The 13805-nt window shown below is 40.8% G+C and overlaps 1 protein-coding gene across 2 annotated transcripts; it reads right to left on the minus strand.

Moving 5' to 3' along the window:
* Window positions 1–7443: 7443 nt before the first annotated feature.
* LOC141376844 (uncharacterized) lies at window positions 7444–12187 on the minus strand. Of its 2 annotated transcripts, XM_073918702.1 has the most exons (3): window positions 12013–12187; window positions 10602–11837; window positions 7444–7597 (listed from the first exon to the last, which is right to left on the minus strand). In XM_073918702.1, the coding sequence occupies exons 2-3, from the start codon at window positions 11458–11460 to the stop codon at window positions 7581–7583; spliced, it is 876 nt and encodes a 291-aa protein (XP_073774803.1). In that variant the 5' UTR covers window positions 11461–11837; window positions 12013–12187; the 3' UTR covers window positions 7444–7580. The 2 variants fall into 2 exon arrangements, with proteins under 2 accessions (XP_073774803.1, XP_073774802.1); XM_073918701.1 differs by having other exon boundaries at window positions 7445–7597; window positions 10602–12187.
* Between the last annotated feature and the right edge of the window lie 1618 nt (window positions 12188–13805).

Here is a 13805-nt window from a genome sequence, read left to right on the forward strand (position 1 = left end):
GTTACTGATACTACTACTACTACTAATACAACTACACATATTTATATTATATTTCACATTATTTATATTATCTTATATAATTAATTTTTACTCATTAGTATTGCTTTGTATTTTTTAAATTTATTTATTATAAAATTTTAATAAATACATTTGATTGTACTATTATTGTTGTTGTTGTGGTTGTTGTTGTTATTATTATTAACAGCTATTACAATGTTTTATTATTATCATTATTATTGTTGTTGTTGTTGTCATTAACATCTATTACAATGTTTTTTATTATTGTTGTTGTTTTGTTGTTGTTGTTGTTGTTATAATTATTATTAATATCAATATTATTATTAACACAATTAGCATATATATTATAACTATATTATATTTGACATTTATTTATATTCTTTTGTATCATTCATTTATACTTATAAGGATTAGTATTAATATTATTTATTTATTATTATAAAATTGTAATCAATACATTTAATTGTACTATTATTATTATTGACAGCTATTGTTATTATTATTATTATTATTATTATTATTATTATTATTATTATTATTATTATTATTGATAATAATAAATATAATAATAATTGTATTATACATTTTTTATAAATATATTATATTTGAAATTTATCTATATTCTTTTATATAATTTCTTTATACTTATTAGTATTGCTTTGTATTTATTTATTTATTTATTTATTTATTATTATAAAATTGTAATCAAAACATTTGATTGCACAATTTTATTGTTATTATTACAACTATGTTTAATAATAATACTAATAATAGTAATAATAATAATAATAATAATAATAATACAATTTCATTTATTTATTACAAATATGTTTTTTTCAATTAATTTACTTCCTTTAATATATTTAGCTTAAATGACTTAGTTTTATTTTGTAATCAAATGTATTTATTCAATCCAGATATTTAATATTATTATTATTATTTAAAAAATAGTAATAATAGCAACGACATTAGTAAAAATAATACTTATTTTTCTTGTTATTATTATAGGTTTGTAATAAATAGATTTCATTGCACTATTAGAAGTATTATTATTATTATTAATAATAACAATAACAACAACAATAATAATAAAATATTATTACTAATAATATAATAACAATAATAATAATAATAATATTAATATTAATAATAATAATATTAAAAGTAATAATCATATAAAAATTATAATAATAATAACAGCATTATTAATAATAATATTAATAATAATTATTATTATAATTAGAATTAGAATTATAATAATTAAAATAACAACAGCTATCATTTTGTTTAATAATACTTTTATAATAGTAATAATATTTAACAAAATGTATTTAAATTGCTTTAATAATTGTACTTTAATATTGTACATTATCTTTACATTAAAACTGTTATAAATCAGTCATTAGTAATAAAAGTATTTTAACTAATACTACTACTACTACATCTTTATTAGAAGTTTGAGTATAAATTTCCCAAAAATATACCGGAGAAAGACCACACAAGGGCCGACGCTTTTGTTTTTCCAAAGTATGCCAGTCCAGTTCTTCCACAGCAGACTTAGTAAAACATTTGAATGGACTTTGTGCATTGACGGTGTCACGCTGAACAGAAAAGAGCTCAATCCTACTGTAAATGTTTGCCTAAGGAGCTTGATTTCTGCACCTGTTAGTAAAGGGTGTAGCTGCACTAGTCAAAAATAGCCACCATCATTGCACCACAATCACACTACTTTAATGAGACGTTATACGTCAAACATCTCTGCGCCGTCACAGAAAGCCACCAGTCTCCATACTTTCCTTCAGAGAGACTAAACTCTATAAATTAAGGCTATATCGTTTTAAAATTACCCACACTAATCTGCACTTTTGAGCCTTGAGAACGAGGAGCCTGTTCAAGTGGAAAACTCAAAGACAAATTAAAACGCTAAAGCAGAAAATTAGTGCAAAATGAAATCCTTCACGCAAGTAGCGAGTGATGCAGTGATTTGGTTTGTTTCATGCTGCTTTGTAATAATCTTCACCTTTGAGGGCAACCGTAATGCTAAAGTGGCCCTCAGTAAAAATGAGTTTGACACCCCTGCTCTAGCTGTTGAGTGTACATTAGTTGTGCACTCAATACTGCAATGCATTGTGGGATTGATTGATAGAGTGCACTTCAAAATGGTTTCGGACATCACTGGAAATGGCTGCTCCCTCAAATTGTGCTCTATTTAGGTGTACAGAGGCGAGTTCAGATACAGACAGACTTTTGAAAGACATTCACTCTCTGATTGGCTCTTCTGGATCCTCATCTGATTTGTGGAGCCCTGACGATATGACCCTTATGCTGAGATTAGTTTCATTTTTGAGATGTGCGCTCAGGTTTAAAGAAACTGAGATGGCAGAAAGTGCATCCTGTTTGTTTTACCTCAACAATGTTTCTTCTTTGTTGTGAACGTAGACAAATAAAAGTAAAGATTACAGTTTTGAATGTTATTTCAGTGTTATCCGACCAACAATGACAGAGCGTTTCATGTGGATACAGGAACACAAAGGCTTGTTTTCATAAAATATCCATTGTGAATTGTGAATTGTTTTCATTCTGAATGAGAAATGTTTGTTTAGCTTTAAGTTCAGCTAAGCTACTAGATCTGTTGTTAGAACTAAGGCTAATATAATTTGTATTTGAATTACAAATTGTACATACATATTTCCAGGTTTTTATCTTGTTCGTCTGAATACTAGTAAAAATAAAAGGATTTCATGATAACTTAGACTACTTTTTGTAGGCTGCACAGTGGCTCAGTGGTTAGCACTATTGCCTTACAGCAAAAAGGCTGCTGATTTAAGTCACAGGTGTGCCAGTTGGCATTTCTGTGTGGAGTTTGCATGTTCTTCCCTTGTTTAGGTAGATTTCCTTTGGGTGCTCTAGTTTCCCCCACATTCCAAAGACATGCTGTTTAGGTGAATTGGATTAAATAAATTGGCTATAGTGTATGAGTGTGTGTGTTTGTGAATGAGTATGTGTATGGGTGTTCCTGAGTACTAAGTTGCAGCTGGAAGAACATCCGCTGTGTAATACCAACACAACCTAACAGCAATTTGTAGCTTTTCGATTTAGTGGCTAATTCATATAAAGTAATAAGATCTCATTCATACCGTTTAGTACGATTTGCTTATCCCCTAAACAGGGTCGGACTGGCACTCCTTTTCAGCCCTGGAGTTTCAAGCCTTAGACCGGCCCACTTTAGTTCACGACTGACTATATTAAAATGAGGTAATTTCCTATTCATTTTCTATTGACACTATTACATCTTTTCCAAGGACACAGCTGCTTTAGAACTTCAAATATTTTTCATAAATATAAGAACATTAAAGGGAAGCTAAATTTCCAACGCTATTCTTTGAAACATCACAATGTCCTTTCCTGCAATATCTGAATAGATATTTTGTGCAAAATTATTTTTAGATTTCCATTTGGAATAAAAAATAAGTATTGCACTGTTTTCTGCGAGACTCTTTTAACCACAGTATTTCTTTCTTTTGATGGCTTGATCTTTTTCTCCCCTTTTTAGATTTCTGATCAGGTTATTTCAGATTTAATAATTTAGGGAATCATCGGATTTTCATTGAGCAGGTGTAATATTCATTATTATTAATTATTCAAGGTGCCGCTGTTTGAATAAAATGAACAATGAATAAAAAAGTGAGGCTGCGGTCAAATAAGTAAATAAATAAATGGAAAAAAGTGCGCCTGCTGAGAGTCCAAGCAGCTAGGGACATCGGCCCTCACGGCCAAAAAACGAACTGGCCCACTGGGAATTCTCTCGGTCCTCCCAATTAGCCAATCCAGGCTTGCCACTAAATATAGTTGGGTTTAGAACTGGGATTTGGTGCCACGACTTCTTTTTTAAATCATACATTTTCGTACGACTGAACTCGACTTAATTAGCCAAATAAAATAGGCTAGTTATGTCGGAATAGTTGGCGATTTCGCTGTGGTAACCTCTCTTAAATAGGGTACTAAGCTGTAGGAAAATGAATGAATGAATGAATGAATAACTTTTTTAAAAATCTCTTAATACTGTTTTTTTTAATAGTAAATACACAAATAATCTTTGTATATCTATTTAGTCTATGTACAATTTTAAACTGTTATGTTACTTATATTATATCAGTATTTTATGTATTACCACACCAACATCAATAGTCCTAAACTTTTATGAATTTCGTCCGTTTGTTGAACACAAAAGAATATTTTTTGAAGAAAGACAGACATTAACATCAAGAGTAGGAACAAATGTACTACATCCTTTGCGTTCAACAGAAGAAAGAAACTCAAACCGGTTTCAAACAAATGGATGATGAATAAATGACAACAAATGACTATCCCTGTTGCTGCCAACATTTTTCCCAACACTATTTATTACTAGTTGTTTCAATTCAAAATGCTTATAAGGCAAAAAAGCACTTGTGTAAATGTAGCCTAAGCATTCAAACAGGGCAAATTCCACATGACTGTACAGCAGGCCAGCAGGTCTGAGAGCTGCAGTTTCTCTGACGTTACGGCGAGGCCAATAACAGCTGCTTCATTCTTCTGAAAACACTGATCTTACAGCACTGAGTCCATTTATCCAGAAACACATGCAAACGCTCCAAAACAACACAACTGTTTCTATGGCAACGTCTGGGCAGGGCTAATCGGGACAAATGAGCTAGAGTTCATGTAGGCTGAGATTTCTTCACACACGGTAAAAAATGAGCACGCACATCACTTTGTTTACTTAACTTTTTCTTTCAAAAGCACACATGGCACAACTTTTTTTTTTCCCAGAAAAATGAGTTGCTGGAAAATTACTGCGTTGCAGCATGTCGGGATGTATGTTGCAACATTTATAGGCTCTGAGCAGATTGTATGTGATTTTTTTTTTTAACCAAAACTTCAAATTTCTTTTTATGTTAGAATTAGAGACAATGCCGTAAAATAATCTCAGAAAAAAACATCACCTTATGATCTAATGCATTAAATACACTTTTAAGTGAAGTTTCACAAACTAATTTCGAGAGGAGCACGTGATATGATTGATCGCAGCTGATCTTTCATCTGTAATCATTAGTAAGCTAATCGGATTGATCCTAACTTACCATAATTAGCCCGTCAAGAATTACTCCCTTATCTTTATGTTTGAAGAATCCCCCATCCACCCCATCTCCCCCTTTTCTCCTTTACCAGGGGAACTCTCAAGAACTACCTGATCTCATACCCCCTTACATGACTATCAACCAGGAGAGAGCTCAATTATCTCCAAGCTCTGGGTTCTCTCCCCTGCCAAACCTGCTAGTATGTTCAAGCAATATCTAAGTGTAAACTCTTGAAATTTCTTTTAAAACCATTATTGAAGAACATTTTGCAAAATAAAAACTTGCTCAGTACAGTAAAAATTCACTTTTACTTACTGTTGCTAAATAAATGCGAATGTGTAAACATAAAGCTGAGTTCATTTGGTTCAATAAAAAGTTTGTTAAAATTCTAGAAATATTTTGAGGCGTGAGCGTTTTCTTAATTTTATTTATTTCAAGAGTTCACACTTAGCTGATGATTTACAAAGCTTATTTGGCATGCTGTCCCGGGAGAGAGCCCCGAGCTCAAGGGCTCCTCGAGCCCGGGGCTTCCTCCCGTTGGCAGAGCAAGAAGGGAGCCTGAGCTCGGTGGATCTCAGAACTCCCCTGCCGCTGTAGCTAAGGGAACGTAAGGAATTAGACAAGCTTGATTGTTAAGTATGTTGAATGTCTTTGGATGGTGGGAGGAAACCGGAGAGCCCGGGGAAAACCCACGCGGACACGGGAAGGACATACAAACTCCCCACAGAAACACTTACCGGTCCTATCGAACTAGGACCGGCAGTATTCTTGCTGTGTGGTTCACAGTGCTAACCACTGGACCGCCGTGCCGCCCAATTGCAGGTAAAGGAGGAGAATAGGGGAGGAGGGGGGTTTTCTTCCAAACGAAGATAAAGTGAATTGAAAACTTAGACTATTTATGGTGCCTTAGGGCTCATATGATTGGAAGATTAGTGATTAGCAAATGCGAGACTGGACGTGATAAATCATAAGCACGTGATCCTCTCGAAATTAGTTTATGAATAAACTTCACTTATTTAAATGTTCATCCTATACAACACAAATATGATAATTTCAGCTAAAGGGCAATTATGATGAAAATCATATTTTTAAAGCTGTTTGGACAGAATTGTGTGTAGATAGGTATAGTGTGTCCACAGTCATAATGGGTGATATAAAGACAATAAGCCTCTTTTTAAAATTTCCTGACATTAAATAGGATCCAAATCCCTCCCATTTTGAGACCCATAGCAACATGATGTGGAAGTGTGGTTTTCCTTGCCCACCAAAATGATTGACAGACACATATTAACATGTCTCCGTAGTAACACATATAATCATAGCAACAAGACAGGACGTGTGCAAAGCAACTGGGATTAAAAGATCTGTTCATCTCGCTGTGATCATTAATCAGGCTCAAATGTGATCAAGAATCAGTTTTACGAGTTTAAAACAGTGCATGTTTGTAATGAATTACAGTGATTATACAGTCTTTAATCACCACATCCGCATGTCAGTACAATTATAAAAGACGGTTCAATCCCGGTTTGTGGATGTTAAATCAGGTTTATTTTGTACATTAACATAATGGATATCCATACAGCAGTGCATATTAACTTGTATCCTGGCACATTTGCTGTGCAAAAACTGTGTGCGTGTCTGTGTGTGCGTGAACTTTGTAACGACATTGTGTGTGACTCATCGTTTTCATTGATTCATTAACTCCACAACAAATACATCAAATAATCATTGGGAAAGTTCTAACTGTAGTATTTCTCACAAACGTTAAGTGAGATCTGCTTCCTTAATGTGTCACTTTGCTGTTTATCCGACGCAGCTGCAGATTGAGGTACGCTCTGACAAGCACACGGAAAAGGTGATGGGGGGGGGACTAGCATTAAAGGCACAGGCCACAAAAACAGCTACATTGTGTTCAGAGCAGAAAATTACAAACTTTTAAAAGCTATAAGAAATACTCTGATGGGTGTTCTGAGCTGAAACTTTACAGACCCATTCTGTAGACACAAAAGATATATCTTAAATCTTGAAAAATGGGTAAAATAGGTGCCCTTCAAGTTCTATTAAAGGGTTATAAGTTGTAAAATCTGGACAAATAAGACAATGGGGTCAATGTTGCACTTGCAATCAAGTTCATATTTTCTTTGAGTTATATTATGATGTTTCAGTGAAAATAAATGCTTAATTAAAACAATTAAAACTGCTATATATATATATATATATATATATATATATATATATATATATATATATATATATATATATATATATAGTAGCGAGGCAGAGGGAAAACACAACCACAGTTAGATGATGTTACAAACAATGCCCCGGAGGGTGCTTTATTTACAAGTGTATAAGGGGTGAATGAGTGCTCTTCTTAAGGGTGCGTGCTCAAGTGCTCCGGGGAGATGGTGAAGACTGGTGAGAGGTATGGTGTTGGATCGGTCACGAGCTGGATTCGGCTGTGGGAGAGACAGAGAGAGACAAGCGTTAGCGCAGGGAGTCATGTGCAAATGAAGCTCAGTTTCCTCCTGTGTGGGGCTGGCTTATATCTCTCCCTGGCTGATGAGGTCCAGCTGTGAGCGATCCGGTGTTGATGAGTGTTCCAGCTGGTGTGGATTTGTGCCCAGGGCGACGTGGTATTAGCCGACTCGCTACATTCCCCCCCCCTTAGCGTCGTCCTGGTCCTGGGTATTCTGCAAAGAAAAAGCAGTGTGTTGAGAGGGGGGGTAGAATGTTTTGACAGACCTGCCCATCCTGACCAGAGCCGTGAGAGTCCGTCTGCGTTTCCGTGGGAGGCCCCGGCTCGATGTTGGACGTCAAAGTTGAAATCCTGGAGCGACAGGAACCATCTGGTGACCCGAGCGTTGTTGTTCTTCGCTGTAGCCATCCATTGTAGTAGGGCGTGGTCGGTCACCAGAGTGAATTTCCTGCCAAGGAGATAGTACCTTAGCTCCAGGATTGCCCACTTGATCGCCAGGGCCTCCTTCTCCACCGTTGCGTAGCGGGTCTCTGCGGGGGTAAGCTTCCGACTCACGTACATGATGGGATGTTCTTCATCGCCGTGGACCTGGGAGAGGACCGCGCCCAGGCCCGAGTCGGAAGCATCCGACTGAAGAATGAAGGGGCAGCCGAAGTCAGGAGCGTGTAGTACCGGTGAGGATGTGAGGGCCGTCTTTAGGGCTCGGAACGCGTCGTCGGCTTCCTTGGTCCATCTTATCCTCTGCGGCTGCCCTGTTTCTGGTCAGGTCTGTCAGAGGGCTGGCTATGGATGAGAAGTTAGGTATGAAACATTTATAGTAGCCCGCTAACCCCAGAAATGCACGTACCTGGGTCTTTGTGGTGGGTTGTGGAGTTTCTTGTAGTGCTTTGACCTTGTTCTGTTGTGGCTGTATGAGACCTCTTCCGATGTGGAATCCGAGGTATCTGGCTTCGGCTAGACCCAGGTGGCATTTCTTGGGATTAGCTGTGAGCCCAGCCCGTCGAATATCTCTGTAACCGGGATAGATGTTCCTCCCATGACTCGGAATGGACGATGAGGTCGTCCAGGTATGCTGCTGCATATGGCTGGTGGGGCCTCAGCAGGATGTCCATCATTCTCTGGAATGTGGCTGGGGCCCCGTGGAGCTCGAAGGGAAGAACCCGGTATTGCCAGTGCCCACCGGGTGTGGAGAAGGCGGTTTTCTCCTTGGCGTCATCACTTAGTGGAAGTTGCCAGTAGCCTTTGGTGAGGTCGATAGTGGAGATAAATCGGGCTCCACCCAGCCTATCCAGCAGCTCGTCCACCCGAGGCATGGGGTACCCGTCGAACTTGGAGATCTCGTTGAGTTTCCTGAAGTCGTTGCAGAAACGGAGGGTGCCATCGGGTTTGGGGACCATCACTATTGGGCTGGACCACGGGCTACGGGATGGTTCGATGACGCCCAACCTTCTCATCTTCTGGATCTCCTCGTCGATAGCCAGCCTGCGAGCCTCTGGAACTCGATAAGGCCTTTGCCGGACGATGGTGCCAGGTGGAGTGATAATGTTGTGCTGGATGATGGTGGTTCGGCCCGGTTTCTCCGAGAACACATCCTTGAACTGACCAACCAAGGCTTGCAGCTCCGCCTTCTGGTTTGGTGAGAGTTGCTCACCTATGTGGACAACGGGAAGAGTTTCTTCAGTGAAGGCAACGAGATGACCTGGAGCTGCAACCCACTTCTTCATAAGATTGATGTGGTATAGCTGTTCTTCCCGTCTTCATCCCGGCTGACGGACTCGATAATTTACCGGCCCTACCCTTTCTACCACCGTGTATGGTCCTTTCCAGGATGCGAGGAACTTCGAGGTTGTGGTAGGTAGGAGTATCATCACCTTGTCCCCTGGGTGGAACTCTCTGGGTTGGGCGGGCCGGTTATACAATCTCTGCTGGGCGCGCTGGGCTTCGGTCAGGTGTTGTTTGACGATGGGCATGACTTTCTCGATGCGTTCTCTCATGTCCCGTACTTGTTCAATCACCGACCGCTGGGGGGCTGGCTCCTGTTCCCTGGCTTGACGAGCCACATCCAATAGCCCTCGGGGTTGGCGGCCAAACAGCAGTTCGAAGGGGGTAAAGCCTGTGGAGGCCTGGGGGACTTCCCTGATACCAAACAACACGTACGGGATCATGAGGTCCCAGTCGCGCCCGTCCTGTTTCAGAGTCTTGTTCAATCTCTCGACAAGGCCGTCAGTCTGTGGATGGTATACTGAGGTTTTTATACGTTTTACCTTGAGGAGGTGACAGAGGTCTGCCATCAACCGGGACATGAAGGGGGTGCCCTGGTCGGTCAGTATCTCTGCTGGAATTCCCACTCGACTGCATAGAAGAAACAGCTCCTTCGCGATGGCCGATGACGTGGCTTTCCTCAGGGGAATAACTTCAGGGTATCTGGTGGCATAATCGAGGATCACAAGGATGTGTTCATGTCCCCGGGCCGACTTCGGCAAAGGCCCTACCAAGTCCATACCAATTCGGGTGAAGGGCACATCAATGATGGGTAGTGGTATTAGAGGGCTGGGGGGGTGGTCGTTGGGGAGACGTTCTCTGGCAGATGTCACATGCCTGGCAATACCTCTTCACTTCCCCGTCTAGCCCCGGCCAATGGAAACGATCGCGGATCCTTTTCACCGTGTTGGCCGCTCCCAGATGTCCAGCCATCGGGTGGGTGTGTGCCAATTCTAAGACCGTCTCCCTCTTGGTCCTCGGAACGACCAGTAGTGTCTTCTTTTCCCCCCGCCTCTCTGCGACACAGTACAGCAGACCATTTTCCACAATAAAATGTGGGAGGGGGTGAGGGCTGGGAAGTCGCTCATTACCATCAATGATCCTTACTTGCGGCCAGCAGTGTTTGAGCGTCTCATCTTCCCTTTGTGCTCTGCCAAAATCGCCTCCTGCGGTTATCTGTTGAAACAGATCAAAGTACAAGTTAGCGGATATGGATGACTCACCCCCTCTGTCGCTCTCGGTGGTCATCAGCGCTGGTTTGCGGTCCCGATGAGCCCGTGGCTTGTTCTTCTTCTTTGAACGAGCCGATGGAGCGTGGTGGTGAGTTAGGAGTTCGTCGAACCCCGGCCAGTCTCTGCCCAGTATGAGGGGCACAGGAAGATCCGGAACAACCCCGACTTCGATGTGCCAGCTGCCTGGTTTCGCCGCGATGGTCACTCTTCGGGCGGGTACGTGGCGGGTATCACCGTGCACACACGTGATCGGAATTCGCCCTTTGCTTTCATGGTGGTATTTCAAAGTCTTCGGGTGAACCAGAGTGATGGCGCTTCCTGTGTCTAAGGTGGCTGTTTGTGTTTTTCCCTCTAGCTGGACTTTATGGGTGGGAGCTTCGGGAGGGATGTTGCGGTGTACCGCGCACCCTGCTGTCCAGGCCGGGGTCGAGTGCGTCGTCGGCTCGGTGGGCATCGGCTCGTCCATCGGGCTGGGGACCGCTGGTCTGCCGCCTGGTCGCGCTGTGCCCTCCACCGGTCGCCAAGGTGCACTTACCCTCCGGGGTGGCAGAGCCGCTCTCTCCCCATTGTCTCTGGCGATGTGAGCTTCAGCCAGCTCGATCGCCTCCACCTGGGTGGCCAGTGACTCAGGATTTCGCATGCTGGTGAGTGTTCGCAAACGTCGGGGTAACGCTCGCATCATCTTCTCTATAATCACCTTCTCAGCGACCTGGACTGCCGAGGGATCTCCTCCTAATAACCATAGCCTTCCTAGACGAGAAAGTTGAGCTGCTTGAGTCCGCACTGGCTGTTTCTCGTCATAAGCCCACTGGGAAAACTGTTGTGCTGCGCTGATTGTGGATAGCCCCATTCTGGCTAATATCTCCTTTTTTAACGCTTTGTAGTCTTCATTTTTAGGTGTCTCTAGTGAAAAATATGCTCGTTGTGCTTCTCCTGTGAGAAACGGAGCCAACAATCTCGCCCAGTTTTCCTTTGGTCAATATTATCCAGGTCGCTGAGTTTAGTGAGATGATGATGCGCACTCACTTCGGGAGTCGGATGGTATCTGGCCGCCTGGCGGAGCTGTTGTTCCAGTCGATCCTGTCTGGCTGTAAGTTGCTCAGAGATGGAATTCTGCTTACTGGAGATCTCCGCTAGGTGGAGCAGTACCTCTTCCAGAGACATGGCGACGGGATGTTGACAGCCAAGTAAGAGGAAGCGTGGGAGAGAGAGAGAGCGGATGCCTGTCTGTAACAAACACAAAGAAAAATTCAGCGGTTATTTCTTCTTATTGGTAAGTGTTTCTTCTGAATTTTTCCCTCTGCAATGCCCGCATTCTCCACCAGTTGTAGCGAGGCAGAGGGAAAACACAACCACAGTTAGATGATGTTACAAACAATGCCCCGGAGGGTGCTTTATTTACAACTATATAAGGGGTGAATGAGTGCTCTTCTTAAGGGTGCGTGCTCAAGTGCTCCGGGGAGATGGTGAAGACTGGTGAGAGGTATGGTGTTGGATCGGTCACGAGCTGGATTCGGCTGTGGGAGAGACAGAGAGAGACAAGCGTTAGCGCAGGGAGTCATGTGCAAATGAAGCTCAGTTTCCTCCTGTGTGGGGCTGGCTTATATCTCTCCCTGGCTGATGAGGTCCAGCTGTGAGTGATCCGGTGTTGATGAGTGTTCCAGCTGGTGTGGATTGGCGTGGTATTAGCCGACTCGCTACAATATATATATATATATATATATATATATATATATATATATATATATATATATATATATATATATATATATATATATGCGCATGTATAAGAAACATTATTGTCATGTTTCTCATATTATTCTGAATGAGATTTTACTAGGTGTCGTCTGGAAATCATAGTACAAAATGTACAATTGTCACATTAAATAGGACACATTGTACTGTACAATATATAACACAAAATGGCTACTGAATTTTTATAGTTTATATGTCTAACATTAAGTTGTTAATCCATAAATATTCATGTCACAAATGAAAGCACAAACTGACCTCTTCTCAATGTATAAACCATCGTTTCTGTCCTCTATAGCTTTTTTAAAACCATCAGTATTAAATCAGGAGAATACATCACCACTGAGAGCTCTTCTTTGACACTGTACAGAGGCCAGATGAGGACTCAACAACAACCATAGGAAAAGACACACACACACACACACACACACACACACACACACACACACACACACACACACACACACACACACACACACACACGCGCACGCACACACACACACACACACACACACACACACACACACACACACACACACACACGTGCTCCAGTAGCCCCACACTACGCTCTGAACTGCACTGGACTGCATTTCACTAAAAGACACTGCTTTGTAGAGATCATATCTAAACCACCAGAAAGAGAGAAACCTAAGACACTTACTGTAAATGTGGGAGATTTCAGCAGACCACCCAGTGAGACACATAGAATCAATGATAAACCTTTGATGGCAGGAGGGTTACAGTAAGTAGAAAGCGCACACACGCGCACACACACGGAGGTGATGGTCAAAATGAATGGCGCCATTGGTAAAATAAATCTTCTTTATCCAAAATATTTCAAAATTTGCAGCTGATGTTTTGCAAATAAAACAAGTGAACATAAGGGAAATTCTAGTTATAAAATAAATGTGGGCAAATTTATTGGCACCCCTAACAATTTGTATGAATGAAAAAAATCTTTAAAGATTTCCAATTTCTCCCAGTAAACATGAGAAAAAACGCTATGAAATGATTTGAAGTTTGAATTGATAATAAATCTAATTAAATAATCTCCAATACACAGTGGGCAAAATTATTGGTGCCCCAAAAAATCCTATGAGTGAAAAATCTTTGAAGTAGGGCTGCAGCTACTGTATCTGTCACAAGGGAAACAATAGAGTGCGGATCCAAATGCAGGATGTATTATAAAGAGAATGGTCAGGCAGGCAATGATCACAATCAGGAGCAAACTGATGTATACAGGGAATCCAGAGTCATGGTCAAATAACAGGCAAATGGTCAGTACAGGCAGGCAGCAGACAACATAATGAAACAAACAAACAAACCAACAAGGCAAGGGTCTAACACAGCAAAACAAGGCAAGGAATCCATGTTGTAAAGTTAACTTGACAGATGAACAAGACTCAGCAACAAAGTGTCTGCATGCTTTCTTTATAGTCCTTA

Source organism: Danio rerio, chromosome 12 (genome assembly GCF_049306965.1).
Source record: "Danio rerio strain Tuebingen ecotype United States chromosome 12, GRCz12tu, whole genome shotgun sequence".
In the NCBI taxonomy this organism is placed as follows: domain Eukaryota; kingdom Metazoa; phylum Chordata; class Actinopteri; order Cypriniformes; family Danionidae; genus Danio; species Danio rerio.

What these genes read in the sequence shown, in the direction of transcription:
- LOC141376844 (XM_073918702.1), bottom strand. Translation starts at nt 11,460, where the DNA reads ATGGGGCTATCCACAATCAGCGCAGCACAACAGTTTTCCCAGTGGGCT.